Source organism: Strix uralensis, chromosome 29, assembly GCF_047716275.1.
Source record: "Strix uralensis isolate ZFMK-TIS-50842 chromosome 29, bStrUra1, whole genome shotgun sequence".
Lineage (NCBI taxonomy): Eukaryota > Metazoa > Chordata > Aves > Strigiformes > Strigidae > Strix > Strix uralensis.
Genome location: NC_134000.1, coordinates 5934708 through 5961722, shown reverse-complemented (window position 1 = coordinate 5961722; position 27015 = coordinate 5934708). Strand labels below are relative to the sequence as shown.

At 46.1% G+C, this 27015-nt stretch overlaps 1 protein-coding gene across 3 annotated transcripts in view; it reads left to right on the top strand.

Moving 5' to 3' along the window:
• Positions 1-2422: 2422 nt before the first annotated feature.
• The window catches only part of PRR5L (proline rich 5 like), a 42513-nt gene continuing 17920 nt past the window's right edge, over positions 2423-27015 (top strand). The window contains exons 1-4 of one of the 3 annotated variants that reach the window (XM_074852538.1): positions 2423-2476; positions 14650-14911; positions 16271-16351; positions 19798-19846. In XM_074852538.1, coding sequence (XP_074708639.1) covers positions 14754-14911; positions 16271-16351; positions 19798-19846 — 288 coding nt within the window. In that variant the 5' untranslated portion in view covers positions 2423-2476; positions 14650-14753. Of the gene's footprint in view, positions 2477-12720; positions 13325-14649; positions 14912-16270; positions 16352-19797; positions 19847-27015 lie in introns of those variants that run through there. The other 2 variants (XM_074852536.1, XM_074852537.1) reach the window with 2 other exon arrangements.

The following is a 27015-nucleotide window of genomic DNA, read 5'->3' as shown; positions in this document are numbered from 1 at the left end:
GTACCTGTGCTTCTGCAGAGGATAACTGGGGGCCCTCCCTCCCAGTGACAAGGACTCTTTCCTTTCCACAGAAGCCTCGCTTCTTCCTAATGAGGAAATCAAAGGGGACCTCCCCCTTCCTCCCAGTGCAGTGGCAGGGGGGCCTTTTCAGCTCTTTCCTCCCTCTCCCACAAGCTGGGGTCCAGCCATACATCAGGATGGTCCCACTGAGCCCGTGTTGTGGCATTATGTCCCTCAGTGAGTCCTGAAGCTAGAACCACATGGGTATGGTGAACAGCTTTAAACCCGGAGTTCCACAACTCTGCATGTGCGGGTATTTGTCCCAGCCCTGAAATGCATGGTCAAGTTTTGATTCATAACCATGTGAGTTAAAATTTGGGGAAAGATGACAGCTTGTGTGCTGGGTTTTTTTTAGAAAACCTGATAATTTCTCTCAGATGGAACATGGCACCTGACCATTCTCTTCACCTGCAAATTCCTTAGATCTTGGCTGGCCCACGGAGAACAGTTCAGCTCGATAAATCACATCCTTGCTTCTGCGCTCAATGTACCCACAGTGGCGGCCACTTCACCGCCGTATCACGAGCCACAGATTGGGACCACCGTGCAACGAAACTGAAACCAAAAAACCAGTAACTGTTGGCTCGAAAAGCTGATGCAGAATGAATGACAGTCTGCACTGCTGTTAGCAGATTAACAGCATGTGCTGGATAGGTATCGACTCGCATCATATGCCACATCAGGCTGGGACAAGAAACGTGGTTTTGGATGTGTCCAGAGTTTGCAGTACAGTCACGTCTGCAAGTCCCAGGTACTGATTTCACATTCCTAACAGCAAATCCTGTTTGTATAATTAGTAGTAGCAATGGGCAGCAGGTAAGCTTCACAGTGAGCCTTTGTTTTACACATCTAGAGCTAGAAAAGGAGGAAGCGTGACAGAATACCTCTGCTACAAACACATCCAGCAAGCGTTCTCACCTCAGCCTGCTATGGGTATCTACAGAGCGACTTAAAAGTGCTAAAGGATCCCCACATGGGCTGATGGACTAACGCACTGACTCCAGAGCAGCATCAGCTTTTCTCATTTTAAGGCCAGGTGCAACTCAGTGGTAAAGTTACGGTTTGAATTCTCTTCCCAAGCAGCGCACTGGCTTACCAAGCATCAGCAGTACCGTGGGTAACCTAATTCACAAAAGCAGTGAGAGAAAACGATCCCATCTTACAAATTTGATCCGTCTCCTCTAAACACTTAAAAATCTCAGTGCTTTAAATTAACGAGTGGCTCTCCGAAAGCCGGTGTCACCATTGGAGTTACACATCCCAGGTGACTGCTCCCTGATTGCGGCTAATTGCGGCCTTTTAATCTCCTCAAGGACCCCGAATTACAGAATCACAGAATCATCCAGGTTGGAAGGGACCTTGAAGATCATCCAGTCCAACCGTTAACCTCACACTGACCGTTCCCAACTCCACCAGATCCCTCAGCGTTGGGTCAACCCGACTCTTCAACCCCTCCAGGGATGGGGACTCCCCCCCTGCCCTGCGCAGCCCATTCCAACGCCCAACAGCCCCTTCTGCAAAGAAATCCTTCCTAAGAGCCAGTCTAAACCTTCCCTGGCACAACTTGAGGCCATTCCCTCTTGTCCTATTGCTTGTTACTTGGTTCAAGAGACTCATCCCCCCTCTCTGCACCCTCCTTTCAGGGAGCTGTAGAGGGCGATGAGGTCTCCCCTCAGCCTCCTCTTCTCCACACTAAACCCCCCCAGGTCCCTCAGCCGCTCCCCATCAGACCTGTGCTCCAGACCCTGCACCAGCTCCGTTGCCCTTCTCTGGACACGCTCGAGTCATTCAATGGCCTTTTTGGAGTGAGGGGCCCAAAACTGAACCCACTCATCGAGGGGCGGCCTCACCAGCGCCGAGTCCAGGTGTCCCCCCCGGCGGTTCCCTGCCCGCTGGCAGCCGAGCGAGCGGCCCAGGAGAGCTCAAACCAAACCCGGCCCCGGCCCCTTCCCCCGCGCCTCGCTGGGGACGAAGCAAATCCCGGGCCGGGCCTGCGAGGGGCCGCGGCCGCCGAGATCAGCGGGGGCGCCGTGGCCTGGGCCGGCCGCTCCGCCGCGGGCAGGGCCCCCGCAGCCCCTCCATCCTCTCCCTTCCCCTTTTTGTGCCTAAAGGTCAGAAGAATTTAAACTTCCTGACTCTGCCGGGTCGGGGCGGGCTGGGAGGCCGGGGGGAGGCAGCCCCCCGCTCCGCCCGGCCCGGCCCGGCCCGGCCCGGCCCGGCCGCCTTTTGTCTGTGCTGGGAGGAGCCAGCAAGAGGCAGATTGTAAAAATAAAGGCTGGCCGGCAGCCAGGAAGTGTACAAATCCTGGCGGGCTGGTGGCAAATTTCGCCAGATCGCGGCGAGGAGGCAGCGCGGCGCAGCGGCGCGGAGCGGGGCGGCGGGGCCCGGCGCGCCCCTGGCAGCCGCCCGCTGGGGGGTGAGTGCGGGGACCGCGGGCGAGGGGCCGGCGCTGGCCTCCGCCCGGCGCGGAGCGGGCTGCGGGGCCGCGGGGGCAGCGGGGCGGGCAGCCCCAGGGCGGCGCTTCCCGGGGCCGCTCACCGGGGGCGGCCGGCGGGAGGGAGGGAGGGAGGGAGCGGGCGGGCTGAGCCGGCTCCCCGCGCCCGGCGGCGCCGCCGGAGCGAAGCGCAGGCGTAAAACCTGGGTAAGTTCTCCTCTTAAAAATATTAAAAATAGACCCTCCGGCTCCATAGCGCTGCCGAGTGAGTCATTTCCAAACCGAATGCCTCGGTCTAACCGTTCCCCCCAGGAGACACAATAATTCTGAAACCGGGGGTGAAGGGAGAGGGATTTTTCTCCCCTTTTTCTCTAAATAAATTGAATTAGCGCGGAGCCGCAGCACGAGGAGATGAGAGCTGTGAGGAGCAGGCTGCCTGTTTGAAGCAGTGAAGTGTAGCTCCATCCCTTCCTCTCCTCCCGCGGGCCTCTCCCCCGTGGTGATGCCACCCGCGTTGCCCCGTTGCCTCGCTGCCCTGGGAGAATTCACGGTGCTTTCCATTTTCGTGGACATCATCTATTTTGAAGTTCCTTCAACTGCAAAAGCCATCCCCTGCCACCTCCTTCCCCGCGGGACACCCGCCACGCGTTGTGCCAGCAGTGACCCCAGTTAACACCGTTCCTGGCTGGCTGTGCTGAAAAGAATAGTCCAAAGCACAGCTATTTTTTTTCTGCCTTTTCCAGTCATATGATGATTTGTTCATGTAAGTGGGCTGTCTCAACTGGAGGGATTTTTTTTTGTTTGTCAGCAACAAGTGCTGAGCGTATTTATAAGCGATGCTGCAGTTCTGTGGTGTGGAAGGTTTCGGTTACGCGGGGCTCACCGGTACCTGGATCAGTGTGCAAGAGCTGTTTGCATCTCACATATGCCGCTGTATGTGCGTGTGTGTTTAATGTATATACCCGTAGATCTTGCCTCTCGGTGAGGCAGCACGTGCAGGGCACAGGAGCTGATGTGTAGGCTACGTAGTTCTTTTCTAAAAATCAGATGCCACCGTCCAAACTCTGCGCTAGTCCCTAATGGTATCGACAGAGCAGCCGAGACAAGACGCTGCGCTCTCCTGATAAACTGACTTTCCTGAAACTCGGAAACCACATCGCTAGGGGTGAAATCCTGTCCTCTGACCCCTGGGAAGAACTTTGTTAGCATTTTGGCAACAAAAAATGACCTATAGCTGAAAATATGTGCAGTAAGGTATGCCAGCTATTTTACAGCCGTGTGAAGGTTTGAGAACGTAATCTGTGGTAGCAACCCCAATCTAATGGTGTTTCTTTGTAGGTAAGTGGAGAATTGTGATGTAAAAGCACTTTTAAAGCTATTTATATCTTTTACAGCCAAGAGACACCATTGTGATTGACCTTTCACATAGGGTGCAGAGTGCTGGGAGATTCCTGCAGAAGGTTTGCACCTTTTCTTTTAGCTGTCATATGTAAGAGAGCCACAAACTTCAAAGTGCTACCAAAGTACTGAACTAAAAAAATATGAATCTCTTGTGTTCCAAAACAGAAGAAAAAGCAGACTTCACATCCCAAGTAAATTAAAACTTCGCAGTAATCTAATACAATGCACGCTCTTGATATACAGTGGCGTGGCCAACACACGTTGGCCATAGGCAGCGTATGGCGTCCTTGCTAAGATTTTAGTACCTTGGACTTCTGTAACATGTCAGAGGGCGGAAAATTCTTGGACTTGGGTCAAAAGACAGCTGGTTTTTGGTGAAACTGGGAAGAAACTGTTCCAGAGGCGGGTTATTCTGTGGTTGTCTCTTATGGGGGTGTCCTGAATCTCTGCTTGAGATAGCTGCCGAGTCAGGGAGGGCGCGTTGCGGGGATGGTGCCTGCCAGTTGGCAGTGCCAAGGGTGGGCAGGGAAGTTCAAGCACACTCAAGCCCATAGAGGAGTCTTTTTTGCTATGTCAATTTAATAGTAATATTTCCTTTTGGCAGTTTTACAGCAGAGTTAAGGTGACAGTTTTGCATTTGTCTTCAGCTTTCAAGATAAAATTCTTTGTAATTAGTTTTATGCAGCGTGTTTATGGGCTGTCTGATGTCAGCTGAGACTCTGATAAGACTTCCAACGTTCGCTTTCAAAGTTCATCTGGAACACAGGTAGTGTTTACTGACTCCTCAGTCCCTTTTGGAAGAATTTCAATTCCTTAAATTTCCAGCAACAAAAGACACAGAATAAGTGAGGTATTTAACCTTTTATTTGAGAAATAAGCTTCTATTCTTATCGAAAGCCTGGAGGAATGGGACTTCAATGCATCATCAAGGGCTTAGAAGTAGCAGGCAAATAAGTACTAGAATTGTATCCTTTTTGTGAGTCATTTTCAAAGAGTTCAGTTTTCATATGTGACTTTTCAAGTCTGTAGTATTTGTGGGTTTTTTTCCCCATTATGCCTTTTGTACTCATTGTTTCTGCTAATGTGAATTCAAGCATAAATATGCATTAAGTATGTGCTGGGTTCCAGTGCTTATTCAGTAGGGCATAACAACCCGTTCCTACTACACGAGATGGGGCTAAGTGCAACTCAGAGGATGGGAGATTGTGCTGAGGATTTTAGCAAAAACTGGGTTATACTGGAGCTGGCTGAGGGTGGGCTGTGATGTATAAGCAGGCTATTTAACTGCCATGTTTTGTAGCCCCGGGGTTAAAAATGTGGGGTGTACTTCTGTTTTTGATAACAACATCAACAGGAATGTGAAAGTGAAAAACAAACAAAAAGGAATAAGTATGAAGTGCAAGAAAACACGATGGTGGTCATTCTGGTTGCATCAGAGATAGTTCCTCAAATAATTGCAGTTGCTGACGTTTGATTTTGATGAAGCGTATCCTGCATGCTTTCTGATTAACATTCCTAGAAAATTAAACAGGTCATTACATTTAGACTGATAGGATTTTTTTTTTTTTTTTTCTTCTGAAACTGAGTTCTCCCCCCCTTCCATGCTTGTTGTGCCTGGCATCTTTAGGAAAGCATCCCTGTGGCTCTCCCTTGACTGTTCCCCCCTTGGAACTTTATGACTTAGTGTGTGAATTTCACCGCATTTGACCAAGGAAGGAAAGGTCGAAGAGCGTGAAGTTTCTCTGAGCTTTGTGAAAATGTTTTTAGAGCCCATGCTGAAGGAAGAGCTCTTGGTTGGGGTTATCCCCCCCTGCATGTGTGAAATTCAGAAGGGAGCGTGATGTGGGAGAGCGGGGATGTTTTAGTTCTGCTGCTCATGTAACTACTGAATATGAGCAGTTTACTTGTTGAGCATCTATGGCTTATATTCCTTTTAAATACAAGCCAACGGTTTCTCTGTATGCTAAGCAAATGCTGTGATCTCTACAGACTGTGCAATGTACTTTGTAGTTTGTTTTGAATAAGCTAATACACGTATTTCCTGAATTTTGCAGCAGATGCTGCTTGGAAGTTATTGGAAACAGGTTGAAGCTGCTAAGTTAGTTTCTGGGTTTGAAAACACGTTTTTCTACAGCAAAAATTTTGATGGCTTGCTCATACTTCTATCATTCAAGTGATATATTCCTGGCCTGTTTTGTTCCAGTAGGGATGCGCTTACTAGTGCATGTATTAAATGCTGTTCCCAACAGTGGAAGGAAATAACTATTTATGTGCACGTCATCTGTTTTTTCTTGTCTTCATGCTATAGCTTGTTCTCATATAGCTGTATAGATTAAAAGTCACTCTGTTAATCAACAGAGTTTAAGACTGGTAGGTGTGGGCCACTGAACTGGGGGACTGAGCTCCTTAGAGCTATTAAATTTTTTAAAATAATATTTTAATTGCATTTTTTAAATAATTTTTTTAACTTTGCTATCAAATCAGTGGTGGGTTTTAGAGTGTAACAGCTTGAGTAAAGCCTTGCTATAGAACTGGAGACAAAGCAATGGTGATTTTAACTCTGCTGTCTGAAGCGAGCTGTGTCTGGGTGGGTAAAACTCAAAAGAGGGATGCAGGTAAGCCTGCTGCTTGAAAAATCTGTGCTGGCTGCTGTGGATGAGGACAGCACTGCACTGAGTTCATTTTGCAAGGGTGGTTACTGCAGCTGTCATGGATACAACTTTATGGAACGCCTGAAAAAACCTTACAGCTTTCAGTTAATCAGAAAATGATGATTTATCTCCCTCTTATCCCTTCTTCCTTTCTACCAGATGGGGTTCTTATTTAACCAAAGAGGTAAGTGTATTTTTTCAGTCCAACCCAGTCCATCAGTTTTATGATTCTGAAACTCCGCTACGTTTTTGCTTCTTGCCTTTCACAGCTAGGTTTTTGGTGTGGTAGTTGCTTATACAGGGAATACAATTTGTTTCAACCAGATTAAATCAGTTGCTAGTGCACCTAATTCAAATTTGTCTCTAGCTTCATACAGAACAGCTAAGTGAATCTAATGAGGTGTTCTCCTCTATCCTCCACCCAAGCATTTCAGAGTGTTCTGCAAATATGTGGCGCCGCTTCATAGCTGTAACAATTTTCTCCATTTTTGAATGAATGAAGTCAAAAGAATTAGGTTATGTTTTTTAAATAACGCAGAAGACCTGTGGCAGATAACTTCGTTGTCTTAGATGCTACTCCTATATTACAAAATATTTATTTTTCTATATGTTCTTTGCTATAACCCGATATCTTTACTTCACATTGAACTGGCTCACTCTGTGCCATTACTGATTTCTTACTTTTTTTATGAGGAATTGTACTATCATGTATATAGATGTGCAGTAGCAGTCTTACTTCTAAGAGGCCATCAACTCCAAAGGGGTTGCAGTGGTCTCTGAATTACAGAGAAGTCTCTCAGACTGTGATGGGATATAGGCAAAGGTTTTTCCCCCTCCTCTTCTCATATATCCTCTCACTCTAAGCAGAGTTTCACTTTGAGTTTCAGGTTTGCTTTAACCTCAGGAACTCAAAGCATAACTAAGTGGAAACCACTGAGTTTCTTTTCAAATGTTACGTGGCTCTGCTATCAAAGCCAAGTTAGATCTGTTTGTGAACTTGTTTTCAGATGTATTATGAATAAAGGCATCGTGTGGGTCCAGTCTGAAGAGGGGGTATGCAGAAGATGGGGGAGGAAGGCAGGGATGCTGGAGTCTGATTTGTGGAGGTGCGTGTGTGCTAGGAAGATAGGGAAAGGGAGATCTTGTTTTGGGTCGTCAGAGCGTAGCAGTAAAATTGTTGGATATCTGGGTGCATACCAGAGTGTCAACGCTTTGTATTGAGGGGGCTGTTTTCCCATGTTCTGTTGATGTTAATTCCTTTACATACTTCATCTCTATAGTTAAAATCTTAAACTTAAAAGTTTAATTAAGGGTAGGTGAGACCAGTAGAACACCTCCAGACTATGGGGCACCAAGTTGCTGCCTTCGTGGTGCCCAGCAAAAGAATAATAATAAAAAATTGACACCTTTTGGTATTGAGTCAGCTTTGGAAAGGAGAGGTAGATCAGATGAATCCTTTCCTCTCCCAACTCCATGGAATAATTTGAAAATTGTTATTAAAGGAGCTTAGAGGGATGTTTTTGTTTGGTGAAGGCCTGGGAGGTGGAAGACCCGGGTAAGTCACTTCACTGGCTTTGCAACTTCATTTCCTCCGTTCCAAAACGATAATTGTTTTTACTCTTATTAGTAATCCTCCAAGAGCTCCTGATGAAAGGAGCGTTTTGCAGGACTGAGTGGCCCATCCACCCAGGGCTGAGCCTGCCTGGGATACCTCAGGGCTTTCCCGTGGTGCAGGGTGGGGTGATGGAGCCAGAGAGAGGTGTGGGGCGGGCGAGCCCGAGGTGTGGGGCGGGCAGGCTGGCAACCCCACTGACCACACACAGACACGCTGGGGCCAGCGGGGGGCTGGCAGGAGGTGTGCAGTGGGCCTGCAGGTAACTCGCTTTGGCTGGTGTGGAACCCCCACAGAGAGCTTGAGGCATCGTTGCCTTGTGTTCCCCGTGGGACGGTGCCTGGGGCACGGCCGAATGAGGTGCTGGTGGAGCACTGTCCTCCTTCCTGCCGGGGTCCCACGCGTGCCTGTGGTCCTGAGTGTAGCTTCTCTAGAGTTTCCCTCTGCAGAATTTCTGAGCTGGCTTTGTCGGTGGGATTTCAGAAACAAGTGGCATTCATAGATGGGTGGAAGAAGCTGTCTTTTAAAGTCTGCAACTTGAATCAGTCCTAATGACAAGACTGTCATTAATGATGTCCTAATGACAAGACCCGAAGGCTGGCCTTGCGCTCTTCCATTTACCTTCCTGAACTGCGAATGTCTCTTAGCACGGGCTGTGCTCCTGGTGCTAGCATGAGCACCCCCGAGGCTATACTCTTTGTTATGTGAGGGGCTGCCCATAAGAGCTTTCTCTTATATTTTCCTTGCTGTTTCAGGGCTTGACTCAAGCCATATTAAGACCAATATTTAGATTCCTATTGTTTCTGATAGGCTGTGGATTCAGCACTAAAATTTTCATGAGTCAAATTTCCAAAGGTGTGAAGGCGTGAAAGGATGAGGGTGTAGGAAGGACCAAGATTGGGCCCCAGACTGCCTCCACAATTTTTGACACTCTTGCTTTCAATAACTTCTGACATACATCTAAGACACAGCTTCTGATCAATGTTAACCACAAACGACCTTTGTTAGTTATTCACTAAATCTCGATTTGATAATCTTCTCTCCTTCTGAAAAGCAGACCTTGTTTATTTTTAAGAAACTGAGCGATTGGGGGCTGTAAGAGGAGCTGGATGTGTTGTAAATTTAACAGTGGCAAATGCTGTCAGTGTTTTCCTGGAATATAAACTGAGTTCATGCATGTGCATGTGCCATGATAACCTAAAAGTTGAAGTTACAGGTTGCACGCTGCTTTTCCACTTCTCAGTATGGCTGTGTAGCAATAAATGAGGGATTTTTGTCAGAAATAGTGTCTTCAGAGCTTTTCAGTTGAACTTGAATCAAGGCTTTTGCCAATCACATGCTTTGTTAAGGATTTACTGGGCTGAAAGGAGAATCAGCTGACAAGAATCTAGATGGTTCTCTGCCTATTTTTTGTGTCTGAGGTAGGATGAAACCGCTCATTATGGGTCTGTAGGCCTAGTACAGTGAGGGATTTTTTTTAAGATTATACTTCTTCCACACCCAAAATCATTACAAAAAATTCTGGTGCAAGTTGCAGTTGTGTATCTTATGGTCATAGATTATCAATGTCACAATTGCTCAAAGCATATAAAGGAGGGGAAAATGGGAAGTGGATATCTTTCTTCATGAAGGGGCTGTTTTTTTACCACTAAAAAAATGCTTAAATGGCAAAGCATCACTTGTATCTGGATAACCCCTCATTCTCTGTTGCTCTGTTTCAGGAGACCTGGGAAATGCTTGTTTGGATGAATCGAGGGTCCTGTGACGTCTCCACTCTTCCTTTCCCTCCCATGCCATCTGGTTTAAAGTTACTTTTTGACTTGTGGCTTTTTGGTGTGAATTTGGTGTGAAGCAGTGTTGGTGAAAGTTTTCCTCTAAGAAGCATAAATGGTTGTAGTGTTTGCTGCCCCATCACTTCCCTTAGAAGCTGTTGCTCTGAGTCTTGCAGAGAAGGCATCAGAGGAATTGAAAATGGTCTGTTCTTTTGTTAAATCTCAGTTACCATGGGCTTTTTGGCCCAAAATTCATGGAGATTCATAATTTGGAAGAATTGCTGCCAACTTTTTCTTTGGGTTATTCTTTCTTTAGTAGAGAGAGATACCTAGGTATATTGCCTGATCTTGCTTTTCCTCCAGACAGTCAGATGTATTATGGTCTGTGGGGAGGGAAAGGTCTTTTCATGAAATCATTTTATAATGATTTCTCTGTTGGTTTTCATAGCTAACAGAAAACAAACGATAAAAAATTCCTAGCTTGATGACTGTAATGTTTTTATAAATGCCTGTATCTGTGTGTGTTGGAAAAGGATTTGTCTCCATGCTTGATTCTTCTCTTTAAAGATTCAGATTAATCCTAAAAGTGTTTACTCAGATGTGATGAATTACAAGTGGATGAAATTACATTGTTGTCAGATTGACTCATCGTCCTGCTTTGCTCCCCTAGTTGGGAACATTGACTTCCAGCTTTGAAGTGTTTGCTCACTTGAAGACCTGGGTTTTACAGAGATGAGATATCTCCCTTGTTAGAGATTTAGAGGGTTTTGATAGCTGGGTTTTGACGTGATAATCAAGGATAAGAGGAGAAAAAAAAGATCAGGGGGTAGGACAGCTGAAAGGGAAGGAAAAGCAATACCTATCTCTCTGATTACGGCAAGCTTCTTCCCAAAAAAATGTGCAGGGTCATTAAACAAGATGAGGAGAGGGGGGAACGTTTTAGGATCTATCGGCTGTCAGGCAGTTTGAAATGCCCCGATGCCACGTAAAGCGTTGCCCCAGCAGCTGGAGCATGTGGCAGCGAGAGATTATATTGGTGTGGCTGTATCTCTTATGCACTTGCTGCACTTCAGTCTCCAGGTCTTCGTGCCTTTTGTAATTAACAGTGAGAATGTTGCTTGGTGGTTGGAGCATGCTGAACTCTGCATAAAAGGGGAAAAATAATTGCTTCTCTGTAAAGCTTCTAGTTCTGCGTTTGATAAATAACAGGACTATGATTATTAGAAGTAGGTTTTATTTTGTAGTCTTCTAAAACACTTTAATCTTAGGAAAAGGAGACTGTAGGTGTGGGGGAGTTTGGACTGAAGGCCTCTGGGAGGACAGTATCTGTTTCTGAATATTTCTGCGTAATTCTATGAGAGTTCTCATGGCAAACTGAAGAGGAAAATTGTTCCTTGCTGTACTCAGCATTTCGCTAAATACTCTTCATTCCCAATAGCTAAAATAGCCTGAATACCATGAGAGCTTCTTACTAACCTATAACTATGTTAATGCCTTTCTTGCCACAAGGGCAGTTTCAGTAAAAAGCCAAAAAATTACACACTGCAGAATGCACACAGTGGCCACTGCCAACAAACTGCTAATGCCGCTTTCCTGTGAAAATGAAACAGTATTTACAAGGCTGCCTTGCTCTGGGGAAAACTTCCAGTGGGAACTAGTTGCTGTGAAAGGAAAATCTGGGCTGATGGAAATGTTTGGTTGGGTTTGGGTGCTTTGCTGTACCTCCACGGGCACAGGATCTGCAAACTACTTGTGCCAAAAGTCTGTTTTCTAGTAAACGCTCTGCTACTTTGTGTTTTATGAAACTCTGCAAAGAGTTTAAATAGGCTGTGGGCATGGGGAGAGGATGGTCCTTCTCGCAGACTTTGGCATTTCCAGGTCTGATAATGTGAGGATCAGCTCTGTTTGGAGACCATTTGGTGGCTAGCCTGCCTTCAGAGTAACAGTTTGCTGTGCCTGCTAGTTAACAGTCACCAGTTTAAATAAGATAGGAGAGATTTATATCTTTGAATCCTGAAGAAATTAAAGTAAGACTCTGAATCTGGTCCTAAAGCTGAAGGTCTTAAATTCCTGATGAGAGCCTGAAGTAAGGTTGCTTGACAGTAACACAGGATTGCAGGCTGGGGTTGGGGGGGGAAGGGGGAACAGAGGTGTCTTATCTGCTCTTTGCAGACAAGAGCTTGTTATTATCTGTCCGGGTGACTTTATCAGAGATTAAGGAAAACAACATGTATGTTTCCGTGAGCAGAAACAAGCACATTCCCTTGGTAAGAAGTGTTCAGGAAATTTGTCATGGGGCCCTGTGTAATGCCATGGTTCTGCTGCTGTGGGATCAGGCTCATAAATCCAGAGCCCAGGCTGAGGAGGGACCTTCCTGACAGCGGCGTTTTACCGCTTGTACGGAATGGGCCAAGGAATTTCCTACACAAACTTTAAATATATGTTTATATTTATATGTACACATATTTATATACATACATCTAAATCTATAGGCACAGAGGTTGTTCTCCCAATTTACATTTCTGAATTTAAGCTTTCTCCTTGCAATATAATGTCACACAATTTAATATAAATGCAGCTTTATAAAATTATTTCATTGCCCGGTAAAAGATACTCATCTGCACTTACAGCACCTGGAATAGTGATAGGAGGAGGCTTGTGGGCTATCACAGGCATCTTGACCACTTCTTTCTAGCCCTGTTAAATGCCTACAGCTGATCTAAAGTAACACTTACATTGCTCTGAAAAATGTACGCTGTTTTCCCTGTGTAAAAATTAAGCTAGAAATTTTACTGCACTTCTGGGAGAAGTGAGCTCTCATTCCGCTCCTCACGCTATCAGCGTTGGAACCTGGAGACGACAAACACTGGCACAAGCACTTGTTTTGCAACCAAAATATCTGTTATACTTACGCCTCGCCTCCCGGACACCTTTTGGTACGTTGTGAGAAACGCCTGCCCTCGGCTCTCCGAGGTGCTGTAGCTTTTTTCCTCTAATGATTTCTGAGGTGGTTACAATTGCCAATAGAGAAATTGCTGACAGATTGAAAATGTGTGGGCGATGTCAAATGAACTGTTATTTCAAAATGCACACAGAAGATCTTGCTGGTTTGGTTGTATTAGTTTACGTTTATTCTTAATTTCTGAAAGTTATGAATTTTTTTTTTTTTTTTTTTTTAAATTGGAACAGAGCAGCCACAGAATCAACAGATTGCTGCCCTTTCCAGCAACAACAGTGAAGGCCAAGCTCATGCCATGAAAGACTGTCTGGACTTTGTCATCTCTAAAGACAGCCAGGAGTTGTCTAAAGACAGAAAGAAGTTGCGCTTGTAGCCATGTTCCAGCTCCACAAAGATCTGTGCAAACCGCGTTTAGCTTGTGGGGGAATAACGACGGTATTGATTTCTTGAATAGCACCAAGAATGATAGTACTGCACGTTTCGGTGCCTAAAAACGGAGGTTTTTCCTCTATGTTTTCTCCTCTAACTTCCTCGGTGGCCAGGCACACGGTGTCCGTGGCCCAGCAGGGGCTGGCGAGGGCTTCAGGGCAGTTGATCCCAATCTGACAAGGCCATGCAGAGGCGGGGTAGCAAAGTCAGCTCAGCGTGAAACGGGGCTGGCGGGGTGGGAAGAAAGCTGTTCTCTTGCATGTAAACTGGTTAATTATGGTTTGGGGAGTGAAAAGAGTTTCCTGAAGCTGAGCACTATTCACATTAGAAGCGCTGTGCAGATACACATTTATTTGGCTGATCATCTCTCTTTTCACCTCATGCTGAAGACGCAGTGCAAAAGAGAAGATTTTGCTTTCCATCTTTTGTGTGCTGTTCAGTTACACTTTTGTGTTTGGTTTTTTTTAACTCTTCTCTCCTTCCTCCCACACTTCCATTCTTTAAACTGCCAGCTACATCTACTCCTTGTATTCATCTGAAGTGGGAAGATTTTGAAGTACAGAACCTTTGCCAAAGTTTTTTTTGTGGTTTTTACCCAAGCTAACTTCTATTTCTGTGGCTTACTTGGAGCTACATACTCATCTATATGGAGATGATGATCAGAGTGGAAAGTATGGATATTTTGTGTTCGGCCTAGCAATTACTTCTTATTCTGTAGAAAACAAAACAAACATAGAAGTCCTGCTTACTCTCAAAATATCTGTTTGTCAGACCTCTTTTGCAGAAGCTCCCTATTGTATCATTTTTGTAATGAACTGATAATGAGCGGGTTTATTCCCTTGCACAACACTTCTCAAAAAAAAAAGCATTGTGTTTGTCTTCATCTTTTCTTCCATTGTTCGTGTTTTGTTCCTTTCTGGTGAAATAGTTTTCTCTTTCTCCAGTTTCTACTATTTTATACTGAATTGCTTACTGTATTTAAAGGTATATTTGTAACGTGCCTCTGGCAGAAGAGTTTAGGCACCTCTGTTCTTGCCCCTCTAGCTGAAATGGAAAGAGAGTCCATGCTAGTATTTCTGGGTGTCTGTGTTGGGTCATTATTTAAGGGGCAAGATGGGAAAGCTGTTGAAGAACTGCAGAAGATTTCCCCAAATTTCCCGTTAACAGGATAGGATATTTTCACCCCTCCCTTCTCTGTCTTGCTCTTTTCCTTTCTCTTTTCTTTGCAGGACTGCTTCAATTCCTTCATTGTCTTGCAGTGCATGTCCGTGTCACAACCTGATGCTACAGGGAACTGCTAGTCCAAGGCTGACTCTTTGCTTTTGCTGCAGGCTGAGTCCTTGGGCATGAAGACTTGTTGACATCGCTGAGATCGACGCTTAGACCTTCAAGAGAAGAGACTTCCTGAGAGCCCTGCTCCACTCCACCTGACCCTATGACTGGAGGGTTCACCGTAGCTCTCCAGTTCCACAAGATGGGTTCATTCAGAAGGCCCCGGCCTCGCTTCATGAGCTCGCCGGTCCTCAGTGACCTGCCGCGGTTCCAGGCAGCCCGGCAGGCTCTACAGCTCAGCTCCAACTCTGCCTGGAACAGGTGAGCAGCACCCACCGGGCTGAGCCCTGCCGCAGCCCCGCCACACAGGCCATGCATGGCTGATCTCTGTGCTTCAGACCGTTTATGGCTAAGCTCGTCTCTTTATAAGCAAGCATGAATTTTTGGCATGCCCAAGCTTTGCCAGCTTTGGAAGCGTCCATGGAGATGAAAAAATTAGACTTAGTAGTGTTCAGCCTTGGTGTTGGCCAGTGTTGTTCAGAGGTACTGTCTTGAAGTAAAACGGAATTGCATCTTTTAAGTACCATTTAGGAAAACACATTCCTAGTACTGTAATAAAGGCCAGTTTCTCAATGCACAGCAGCATTTATTTGTGTATTATGAAGCTTTTACCACAGTCAAGTTCCTCTGAGAACTGCTAAGCTTGTGGCTTCTACCAGCATTTCCTATTGACAGTCAAATCCTGTCTGCAGTGATGTTGTGCAACAGTGGCAACTGGAAAAACAATGTGTAAGGGGAAGAGTGAGCTGTCCTGATCTGATCTAATGGTCTGCAGCTATCAAAAGTGGGTGTTCCCCCCTGCCCGTGTGCCACCTTGCACCAGCTCTGTGCTCTGCAGACCCCTCTCACTTGCTGAGCTCAGCTTACTGATGTTGCACAAAAGCAGCCCGGCAAAAACATCACATTTCTGTGCCAGGATAGTGAGCTGGGGTCCGTGAAGTGTGCAAGTGCCATAACTGGCCCACAGAAGGGAATGCCTGACACCTCCTCTTGTTAGCCATGGCGAGCATTTAGATCTGCTAAACCATCTTGCATGCTGTCGCTTCATGACTTCCACTGTGCTGGTGAGAGAAGTAGGAGTTGTAAGATGCTGTTGGAGGATCTTCTGAGCATTAACAGGGCTTAAGGTTGGGTCTGCCTGAGGTGCTGCTGGCTGCAGAATCTCTTCAGCACAGACAGGGCCCTGCCAGGTGCTGCAGATCGGGTGGTTCCTGCTAGCACTGCCCCATAATGTCATGTGCTTGGCAGGTATTGCCAAAAATCAGTGTCTCCTCACATCAACCAGCCTGCAGCACACAGCAGAGATCCCCTAAACAGTCATGTTAAAGATATCTCTGGTGTGACCGTGTTCTTTGTGAACAGTGTCCCTGTAACGACTTTCCCTCGCTTGCTCTAGGCGCAGCTTGAGGTCAGTTCTGCCCCGTCTCCCATGAGAGATGTAGGTAAATAAGAGTGATGGTTTCCAGGGGAGAAAGAGTGGAAGTATTTAAGTGCAATTAACCTCTCCACCCCATGATAACCACTCAGCTTTTGGAGGCTAGCTCACACTGCACTCTGTGTTAAATCATACCCGTGGCTGTTATTTATGGATGTTGTACTGTCTCATTTCTTTTTTGGCAGTGTTCAAACAGCAGTGATAAATGTGTTCAAAGGGGGAGGCTTGCAGAACAATGAACTTTACACCCTCAATGAAAATATCAGGTAGGTTGCTGAAACGCATGAAGAGGGATTTTTGTTGCTGCTTGCTTGGTTTTGTTCCCCTACAGAACCACAGTTAGAGGATACTGGTGGGAGGATCAGGGATCAAAGCAAATTTAAGCACAGCTTTGGGGTTTCAGGCTAACTTTTTTGCTGTTAGGTGGAGTGAATGGCATGGGGCGCATGCATAATGTTTCTCTGACTTGTGAGGATGTGTAGCTTTGACAAGGACAGGATGTGTATTGACTTGGATTACAAGGATTTTGTTCCCTCCTAGGGAGTTTACCTCTTCTGGCTGGTTTTTTTTTTTTTTTTACATATTTTTATCAGGGCATTTGTGATGCTAGTGACATATGTTTCCTAAACCCAAGCTTCTCAGAACCATGGAGCGTTTAAAATGAAAGCAAAACACGACATTTCATTTAAAAGCTTAATCTTCACATCATAGAGCAGATCCTGAAAATGCAAACTGTAAAGATAAAAAAGCTAAAAGCCTAACAAACGTTTTCTAACACTGATACTAGTGATTATTTAAAGTATCTTTTTTTTTTTTTTTTTAAGCAGGTTTCATTATTATCTGTGGTTTCATTCTGATTATTTGGAAAGTTTGGTTAGCAATAGATAGCACTGTAGATTAGCTGAAGAACAACTTATTCTTGCCTTGGTTCCAAGTGCTGCGAAGAGGAGTATTGTCAGAGCTCACGGATGTAGTTCCTCCTCCCTCTCTTTCCCACTACATCCATATTCCTTCATCATGAATGCTGTCATATAGGTCCTCACTTCTTTATATGCTCCCCCCCCACATCCCTACTGCATTTTTCCTGAGCACCAAGATTCAAATGGCAATTTGGGCTAAGCATGTGCAAAGCAGCAGTCTAAACTACCCCTTTCCCTACTTTCAAAATAAATGCAGCTTGCAGGGCACTAGACTCTGTCCTACTTGGTCTGTTCCCAAAGGTGAAAGTTTAATACAATTCTTCTTGAGAGCTGAGTGAGGGCAGTGTCTCATGCTTTAATGGTATTTTAGTGTGCTCAGGTCAGAAGTCCAGAGTTAGGTTTAAGTACTTGGAGCAGTCTTAATCCTCCATGGGATGAATATTTCTGTACGTGAAAAGAAAAACAAATGTTGTAAGACTCTGGGAATACCCTAACTGGCAGCCTGTTGGCAGACTTGGGGCCTGGCTTTGGGTTTTGTGACTTGACTGCCAGGCTGTTGCCCGCGGCGGTGGCCGCAGCCTGCTTTCCCTCCCCGGTGCAAGCAGGCGCTTCTTCGCCAGGCAAAGAGCCAGCGGCTGGACCATGCTCTCTTCGCGTCGGTTACTGAAGTGGATTGAGAGTGTGAAGAGCCGGATGAAGGACAGGAAATTCGCTGTGAACTGTGTATGCTCTGAGAGCAGAGCTGGTGGGGGGGGGACACATGCTCTCTTCCACGGACAGGCACTCCCAGGCAGCACTTGGAAGCACTCACCTTGAAATACATGATTAATGTCCCTGCAGGTGCCCTGAGCATTGGTTACATCTCCAAATGTCATTCTCTAAATAGGCCGCTTTAACATTCGAGTAGCTCATTAATGTCCATCTGAGGAGCGAAGGATGTGCCTCTGTGTGTGTGTTTGTGTGCACACCCGCAGCCTCGCACCTCTGGCTCTCGGGGCAGCTCCCAACACCCTGTTAGCTCTGTGTGCCGGAGGGGAATCTCTAGCTTGACTCTGGGCAAAAAGCCAGACCTGTCAGACGGCCACCCCATGTGTGCCATTAGGTTGAGCTGGCGCCTTTTCCTTGTTTGTCGTTCTCCGATCAGCTCCTTGGTGGCAGTTAGCAAATACAGTGCTTTAAGAAACTTAGAGATTCTGCACAGCACTTAGTTATTTGACAGTGGGAAACACAGGAGAGTTTTAAAGTAGGACAGTAACGACAGGACCAGGAGACAAGCAGGTGGTATAATTTTGCTCTGGATTGCTGCCACCAGGTTTTTATCTCGCTGTGATTTGATATCATCTTACTGGACACTTTTTTTTTTTTTTTTTACTGCTCAGAAAGTCAGTTCTCACAGCAAGAGGAAATGTTAGAAATGCCAACAGGAGATGGGATTTCAGGAAGCAGGAGGTGGCCGTGATTAGGAGGAGACCCCTCCCTTGGGTTGTCTCTAGGGTACAAGCCTCCGGTACTGGTCTTACCTGCACCAGGCAAGGTCCTGCCTTGGGCTTGTCGGTCAGGGAAAGGGCCCTGGATTCTGCCGAAGCCAGTGGAAAAGCTTCTGGCAAAGAGGCCCCCAAAGACTTACCTGGTTTATCCATCTCAGAATAGAAATGTGCTTTGAGATTGGCAAGGTGAATATCACCACGCTGAGAGAGAAAGAGTAAAGGCGTGTTGGCATGCGAGTACATGTAGAAGTGTTACAAAATGGGGAGGGGGGAAGGTTACGGCCAAAATCGACTTTCAGCAAAGATTAGGAAAAAGTGGTGTAGTGTGTTAGTAAGAACCCAGCCTGAGAACTGGATGGCCCCTGGTTCAAATGCCATTTTTGAGCACTCTTGATTATACTTCACATTGGTGAAAAGCAAAACTTAGAACAGCAGAAAAATACAGTGTTTTTCAGTGAAAAGCGTTGGGCACCTTTTAAATTTTAGGCAGAATTTACTGCTAGAAGAATTTATGCTCACATTCACTGAAAGCTGAAAGTGCAAATGCTCTGAACTTTGTGAGTTGTTTTTTTTAATGCTGCTTCTAATGTAAAACAATGCTGAATTTTATATTGGAGTTTTAAAATATAAATATGTATTAGAATTTCAAATTTTTATCACAGCCTGCTTTAAAAACCAACAGTTTTTATCAGAAGTACTCGTTTAGAGTGGCTTCTGTCAGCGTGTGTTTAAAACACTTTCTTGTTAAATTTATAGAATTTCTTTCTTGAAAAATAGGATGGTGTGGTTTTTTAATTTTAAATGCAGTAGTCACGGGGAAGCTGAAGCCACAGTTTCTGCTTGTGTGTTTACTTCATTACTCCTCTCCTTATCCTCCCACCTTCTACTTCCAAGAGAAAAGGAAGTACAGCGTTAGGGAGATATGCTATTTTCAGTGAAATGAAAGGCATCTTTGTTTAAACAAAAAGCAGAATAAAATGATGAATTTCAAACTAAATAACCTTAAATGGTCTCCCCAACTTTCTGTGCATTCAGGGGGTAAATTATTTTTGCTTGTTCTAGGTGTGTGACTTATAAATAGAAGATTTCAGTGAAACTGTTTCCTTCCTTCGTAATTTGAGAATAGCCTTTGTGGGCTTTCATGGACTATATACCTAAATGTTAAAGAAAACTAACTGTGGCCAAAATGACACGTTCACATATACTCACATATCTTTGGTATGACTGGTAGTAAAGTGTGAATACACCCGTAAGAAAAGCCCAGCAGTGGCTGTTACTTCATGGCTGCATTCCTTCTGTCTGCAGGCGGCTGCTGAAGAGCGAACTTGGATCCTTCATCACAGATTACTTTCAGGTATTACATGATTTGCTTGCTTTCTTTTGAGGTTTGCTCGCTTTAGCTTTTTAGCCTATAAAGAAGTTAGGACCCCTTTTTACATGCACGTAGCCTACAAGTTTCACTTTTATTTTGCTGCAGAAGATGATGGAGGTACTGGACTTCTTTAATGTGGGTCTTGGGAGCAACGTATTTATGGGTGTATGTGCTAAATCAAGGATATTCTTCCTCTGTGGTTAAAAAAGGCTGCTAGTAGCCTGCCAAGGTCAGGAAGGAATTCACTTGAACTTTTAAAAGAAGATGTGATACCTTTCATAGTAGTTTTCACCCTATTTCTCTAGTATAGAGAATTCAGGAGTAGGTTTTCTGCAAAAGGGGCCGGCAAAGGGGAAGAGAAAAGATAAAGGCTTCTGTTTTTGGGGGCGGGCAGAGAAGGAAGTCCCTATCAGCAGGAAATCAACCTGGCGACTGTTTGCCTTTTAGTCCCACAAATATAAATGTAAACCTGTGAAAAAGCAAAAGATGAAAGATGAGGGAAGACCTGATCAATCACAAACGTGAATAAGTGTTATTGCCTTTTACTGATACTGTCCAGATAGACGGAGGTTCAAATGTAACCACATGAAAGTGTGTTGGATGATTTTTCGAGAGAGCGCTGATGGCTTTCAGCGTTGTAAGTTGTTCGGTGTAATGTTGATTAAAAAAAAGGAGGCGTCTGCTGAAAACAAGAGGGTTTTCTTCCCTTTGAGCGAGACAGAGAGAAAATTTCAGTGCTTGCTGAAGCGGCGGACGCTTCTGCGTCCTGTGCTAACAGCTTAGAAAGGGGAAAGAGAAGACTAGTGTTGTTTCCTATCAGTATTAGATTACGTGACTTCAAAAAATCCCCCATGCTGTGCTGTCAAGTGCGAAGCAACCTCCAGCCCCAGGGGTAGTTATGTCTCACTTCTTCAGACTGTATCTGCACAAGTCATTGCCTGGAAAGAGGCGGCTGCTGGCTGCAAGGTGGGACATTTCCTAGATGGTGAGCAGGGTCTGGTGGCAGCCCAGCGGAAAGGCCCTGAGCTCATAGCATGAAGTGCCTGGCTTAAGCGGAAACCTGCTACTGCTCCTGCTAATTTAAAAACAGGCAAATGAAAGTTTGCAACTAAATATATATGGCGAATTGAAATTCGAAGGGTTTTGAGGTACCCAGGTGCTGCAGTGTTAGGCGTGATGTGCGAGGCTGGAATAAGCAGATGTCTGGAGGCAACTTCGTGCGCCCGTAAGTCTGAACAGAGCGTGGAGCTGAGCACGGTCCCAAGGGATGCGAGGTGCTGACCTACGACTGTTATGTGGACTTGAAAATTCAGGGTGTGCTGAAAGAGGCCTGGGGGGGTTCCAGCGCTGAGTAAGGCACGGCTGCGTGGTGTCTGCACGCAAGAGGAGCTGACCACTGCTGGGGACTGGGTGGCTCCCAGTGCTGGGGTTTGGATGTGTTGTGCTCTTCCTCCAGACTGTAAACCTCAAGCCTGCCACGGTCCCCCGACACTCCTTCCATCACTTAGTGGAGCGGACGACTGACCCTGCCTGGACACAGCCTGCTTGCTGCTGGAGGCTGGGTAGCTGTGTTGCGTTCCTCTTAGCAAGCTGAAGGCATCGGGTCTTGTCCTGAGAGAAGGATCTGATCACCATCACAGTTTTGTGTAAAAGCAGGAGCAAAACTCATGCTCTTTCACCCAAAAGGCAGGGCTGTACTGCTTCAGCCACGGGCCTCAGTCGCAGTGTGCTGCACCACTGCCATGGCCTTTGCCTCGGGGGAACGCAGTGCAAGGGCTTGGCTGAGTTTGGTTTTCTGTCAGTCTGTCTGTTCACGGGTGTGCAAATACCTCAGCGTATACGTACTGGTTTGCCTGCAGCTGCTGTTCTCCCACTGAAGCCGCTGGGACTCAAATTTAATTTCTGGGATGGTTTTTTTTTGCTCAATGTTAAAAAGAGTAACTTGGCATCCATCAGACTTAGCCTGAAGTAAAACTCCTGGTGCTGGCAAGCCATGAGACAAACCGTGAGATAAAGGCTGTTGTAGGAAATGAGCTTTTTTGCCTGCTGTGAGCTAAGATGCAGACTTATTTCTGATTCTAGACTGACAGCGCGTGGCAGTGATAGAAGTTACCACTCCCTCCTGAATGTCTTTACTGACAAATCCTCAGGCCATGGAGTGGGGAAAGACTATTCATGTGCCAAAGAAGGGCTGACAACATTATTTCATTTCTCTGTGGGTTCAGTTTCGCTGCTGATGCCAGCTGATTTACAGCAATACTGCTGCCACCAAAACGAGCAGAGATGAATCAGGCTGCTGATTTCACTGAAAAATAACCTTGAAAGAAAAAATAAAGTTTTCAACTACTTCTTGTGCTCATCACCTCTGACATGGGGGAGGTGATGGGAGCGGGTCACCAGGATGGGGAGTGGAGTGAAAGTGCATCTTTTGGCAGCGACTTCCTCCTCCATCTGTTAAAGCCCACTGAAAAGCTATCCCAAAAAACAAGTTTACTGTTCTCTTAGTTTGAAATGGACCCTGAAGTATCTGCTCTCATGTGTAACCAGGCAGTTTGGAATATCTTAGCAGCAATTAGAGCAACTAACTGGATCACGTAATATTTAGATGTGATAAATTGACTTACATGTTTTCCATTTCTTATGCCACAGCTCTTGTAACAGGAGGCACTAAGATAATTTTTAAAATCACATTTTCCATTGTTTTAAGAGTTCTGGCTCTTACAATATGTATATTTTATACACACGCAGAGGCACAATTTTTCTAACCGCTGAATATTTAAGACTAAAATGGAGCAGAGCTTTTGTAGCGAGACAAATCTACCTTTGTGATCAACTTGACTTGATTACTCACAAGTCCTTTTCACCAACAAATTACCAGTTTTTAGCTCCTGACGTTGCTAAAGGGATGTTTAGGGAATGGATGGGGTTTAGGCAGTGTCTCTCTGCTACCAAGCTGTCATCATACCAGAGTTACTGAGTCTGTTTTGTATTTGAAAGAGAAATGTAATTCCTGGAAGGGTTTTGGTGGGAACTCAGATGTTTCATTCTGGAGATTTGTGTTTATAAATCTGCTGCTTTAGCAACCTTGTTGTAGATACAAGCCATCTCCTTGGATCGGAGTCTGAGTGTAAATGCCAGATAGTTGGAACTCATATTTGCTGCAGATCTGCCTTAAAGCTTCATGCTCCAGGTTTTCTAGTACTGACTTTGCCTGTGAACTGATCCAATAGTTTTCTGCTGCTGGAAAGGGCCACTTTGTACCCACTGCTCTGCTCAGTAACCCTGCGGGACCACCCGCTCCTACTGCTGGGTTGGTTCCTTAGTGGTCAGCTGAACTGCGACAGGGAGAAGTCCTGTGGCTGTGGAAAGGTTTGGAGGAACAGGGTGTATTGGCTGTAAGATTTTTCAGATAATCTCCTTTCATGCTGCCTGACCCTTGTGGTTGTGGAGAAAATTTTTGAAATGCAGAACTACTGAGTGTTGATAAATTGATGCATTATCTTCCTGGTTCTGCGAACAGCCTGAAACAAAACCTTTGGAAAGGATGAACCGTTTCTTTTCACTCTCTGGGGGCTTGCTAATATTGAAACTCATGGGGGAAAATGGAAATGCTAGCTATTTCACAGCTAACCACTTTAGCAGAACTGCCTGGTTTATGCATATTAACTCCAAACTGTCTCCTTTCGAGGCAGAGAGACCCAATCCCTTCCCGAGCTCTGTAACCTCTTGCAGCTCCCATGGGCTGCAAATGCAGAAAATCAGATGCCCAGAGTTGATGCCTCTGCAGCCTGATGTCCACTGTCTGCACCGGCAGAGCTGGTAGGTGCGGGGTGGTGAGTGGACGGTATTTCCTCATTTAATCCGATGAGAGCTTTGATGTCTTAAAACCAGAAGTGAAGCTGTTACATAATTTCCAGCCTGCTGCAGTGGAGAGCCGGAGGAGGCGTCAAGTCCTGACTCAGAATTAGGCCCGGCTTTCTGTTTGTATGCAAAACCATAGAAACCACAACGTGTGAGCACCCATGTTGCTGGGCTGTCCAGCAAAGTCAAAATAGGAAGATGATAATGTATAGCTGTGAAAGTAAGGAGCAGCAGTGACGAGGTGAGCCCACATCCAGGCCAAAGTTGATTTTGTTCCCTTCTCTTTAAGCACAGTGAGAGGTGGGACAGGTGAAATTTCACGTGGTCAGAGTTGCTCTCGCTGCAACAAGGGGGAAACGGGCTCCTCCCTCTGCTGTGGCACTGCAAAGCTTTTTGCTTACGTCCCTGCTGCACGTCTTTCTGGGACTTCAGCCTGTCCGGCATCTCTTGTGATGCTTGCTCTTCTTTGGAAGGCTGCTTTGTAAAGCCATGCTGACAGCTGGAAATGCCGTGCGTCCCTCTCCCCTGCTTAGTCAGAGACAAAAACCTGATGCGTCTGACATTTCTTTCCTTGGCGCCAGGTTTCTGCTTCTACCTGTTTGGCAGCGAGGCAATAGTTGTGTAGGTTGTTGGAGTGATGGTTGTCGCTGGATAAAGGCAGTGTTAGCTCTTCTCTGGCCAAGTGCTGTCTCATGCCTGCTGCCAGGGGCTGCAGCGGCTCGGCCGCTGCACGAGGGGAGAGAATTCATACTGGTATGATTTGTAGAGCTCAGCCGTACATCTGCAATACTCTTGGGTCAAGCTGGTCTTTACTGTTGTATTTCTCTCCTCCCTGACTAGGAACCCCTATTCGTGCAGGTCTGCTAATTACTTCTGCTTCATCTGGCACTTTCTAGGACTGAGCTTTCATGGAGCAGCTCCAGACACTCCATAGCAACTGCCCAGCTCCGTTATCACGGACGGGGTCACCTGGCAGCTTGGCCCCGTTACTGCGAGCCAAGCCGGGGACCCAGTCCTGGGTGGCAGCGGCAGCAGGGACACCTGCTTTCAGGCCTTATGTGCATCAACTCCGTAGACACGCGTGACTCACTTGCAGTGGTGCCTGGTTGCTCACGCTCCAAGCGTAGCGTGGGACGCGTGCCGTGCCCTGGCCGGGGGGGCCTGGCTGCTGGATTTTCCCGTAGCTGCTGCCTCGCTGGCACGTTGTGGTCTAGACCGTAGCAGTGCTGCCTACTCGGTCTGCCTGGTCTGCTCTCTGTACTCTCCCTGCCTCACTTCCTCCCTCTAAGTGGGCTTTCTTTTCGATCTGTTTTGAAAAAAGCCATCTCTAGAAGAGTCATTTTACGATGTTATTTCATATTTTTCCTGCAATTTGTTCTCTATGTAGGATCAGAGTGATCTCTTTGCTTCTGTCAATATTTCCCCTCTTTCTAGAGAAAAAAAATTAAAAAAAGCATGGGGAGGGATGCTCCAGGTATGAGATGCTGCAGCTCACACAGATTTGCATTTTGTAAAACAGTGCCAAGAAGTAGGTAGGTGTTTGTGTGCCAAATCAGTTTGGGTAATGCTTTTTTTCTCAAATTAACATCATATTATCCAAGAAACAGTGGCTATGCATTTGTAGAGCCTGTAAAAGCGTGGTTTAACACTATAACACAAAGCATCAGTGGGCTAGGAGAGGGTGCTGCACTTAAAAAATGCTGTAATGTGAGGAAGAAAACCTGATTTTTTCACCCAGCAAAATGGGGTCAATTATTTTGAATTTGCTCAGGATCGGTTAACTCCTGTTCCAAGCTTATGTTTCTGTTTGATGAACTAGTGTTAATTTGAAGGTGGCTTTTTAAAGGCATGCTGGCCATGTTCGGCTTGGAGACATGAAAGGAAAACAAAATTTGTCTGTAATTAAATGGGTATTCATCTAAACTTCTCCCCCCCCGCCACCAAGAGTAGGGAATTACTGGTAACTAGTAATATTTTTTGATTAGCAGGAGAATTCCTTTGTGCCTCGCTACGCTGCAGAGCTGTGGCTTTCTGTTGAGATGTGAAGTCGCCTGTGATGGCTTGAGCCTCCTTAGCTGCTTTTCACCACCCTTCTTCTGGAAGGTACCACCCAGAGCAGAGCAAGCCATGCTAGTGGCAGGGCTACCGCCCCAAAATCCTGGAGGCTGTCCCTGTGACCAGGCTGCTGGCAGAGGCACCATCTCATTTGTCTCTGTCAGATGGGTACCGTTCTGCCCCGAGCGCAGCGGGAGCCCGCGCAGGAAGGGCCTCCATCACCCACCCGCGCTGGGGATGACCAGCTCCCGACAAGGTGGAGGTGAAGGTCACTGCTGGCACTGCCAGTTCGAGAGAGGAGCCCCGGCCGTTGCGTCTGGGACAGCTTCTACCTTCAGTCGTGCTGGGGCAACTGGAATTGCTCCTCTGGGTATGGATGGAGAAACTCGCCTCAGTTTCTCAAACAGGGGAGGGGAGGGGGAAAGTATCTGTGCTGGGAAAAAGAAGGAATTACCTGGAAAGTGTCTATGTTTTACAGCATGGCATGTGACTGTCTTCAGATTTATTTATTTTTTTATTCCCATTATTTCAGCACAGCTTACTTTGCAGGAGTAGTGAGCACGTGCATGTTGTGGGAGGGTCTTTGAGGGGAAAAATAAAAAGTGATTTTTCTGGAGCTTTTTAAATCCTCTCTTCCAGAACTTAGGGCATTTGAAAACTTGCTTAAAGGCTTTCTCTAAGCTACACTTCTTGGTGGTACACCTGAAACAGCTATTGTGGTTTTCTGCACTGAGAAAAGTAAGGGGGGGTTTCAGCCTGCGAGATTTCACAAACTTCTCCCTGCTGCAAAACATCTCTCTCCAAATGTATCGACTGCATCCTCGTGTTGGGGTTTAACTCGGGGCTTGGTTTCTCTGCAGCGTGTGCTTCACCGTAGCAGGTTTGCAGCACCCACAATGTGGTCACCCAACAGCAGGGTGAGGGTTTCACCCTGGGGATCCAGGGAGGGCTGACTTGGGGAGGGAACAGCTGCCTCCCCACGCACTCAGTTTAGCTGCAATTGCAAAAAGACAGACGGTGGCAGCTAAACTTTTTCAAATAAATGCGCCCTTCAAGCTCACTTGGTGTGAGTCTTTATCTGGTCTTGCTTGCAAATAAAAGATTTATTTTTCCTCTTAGTTCCGTGCCTCTGTGTTGCCTCTGGCAACCAGGGATAAAGCAGTAAAATGAGACTTGTAATCTAGACAAGGTCTGATACAGACCTCCGCTGCAGCTGCATTTATTAGATTGTATTG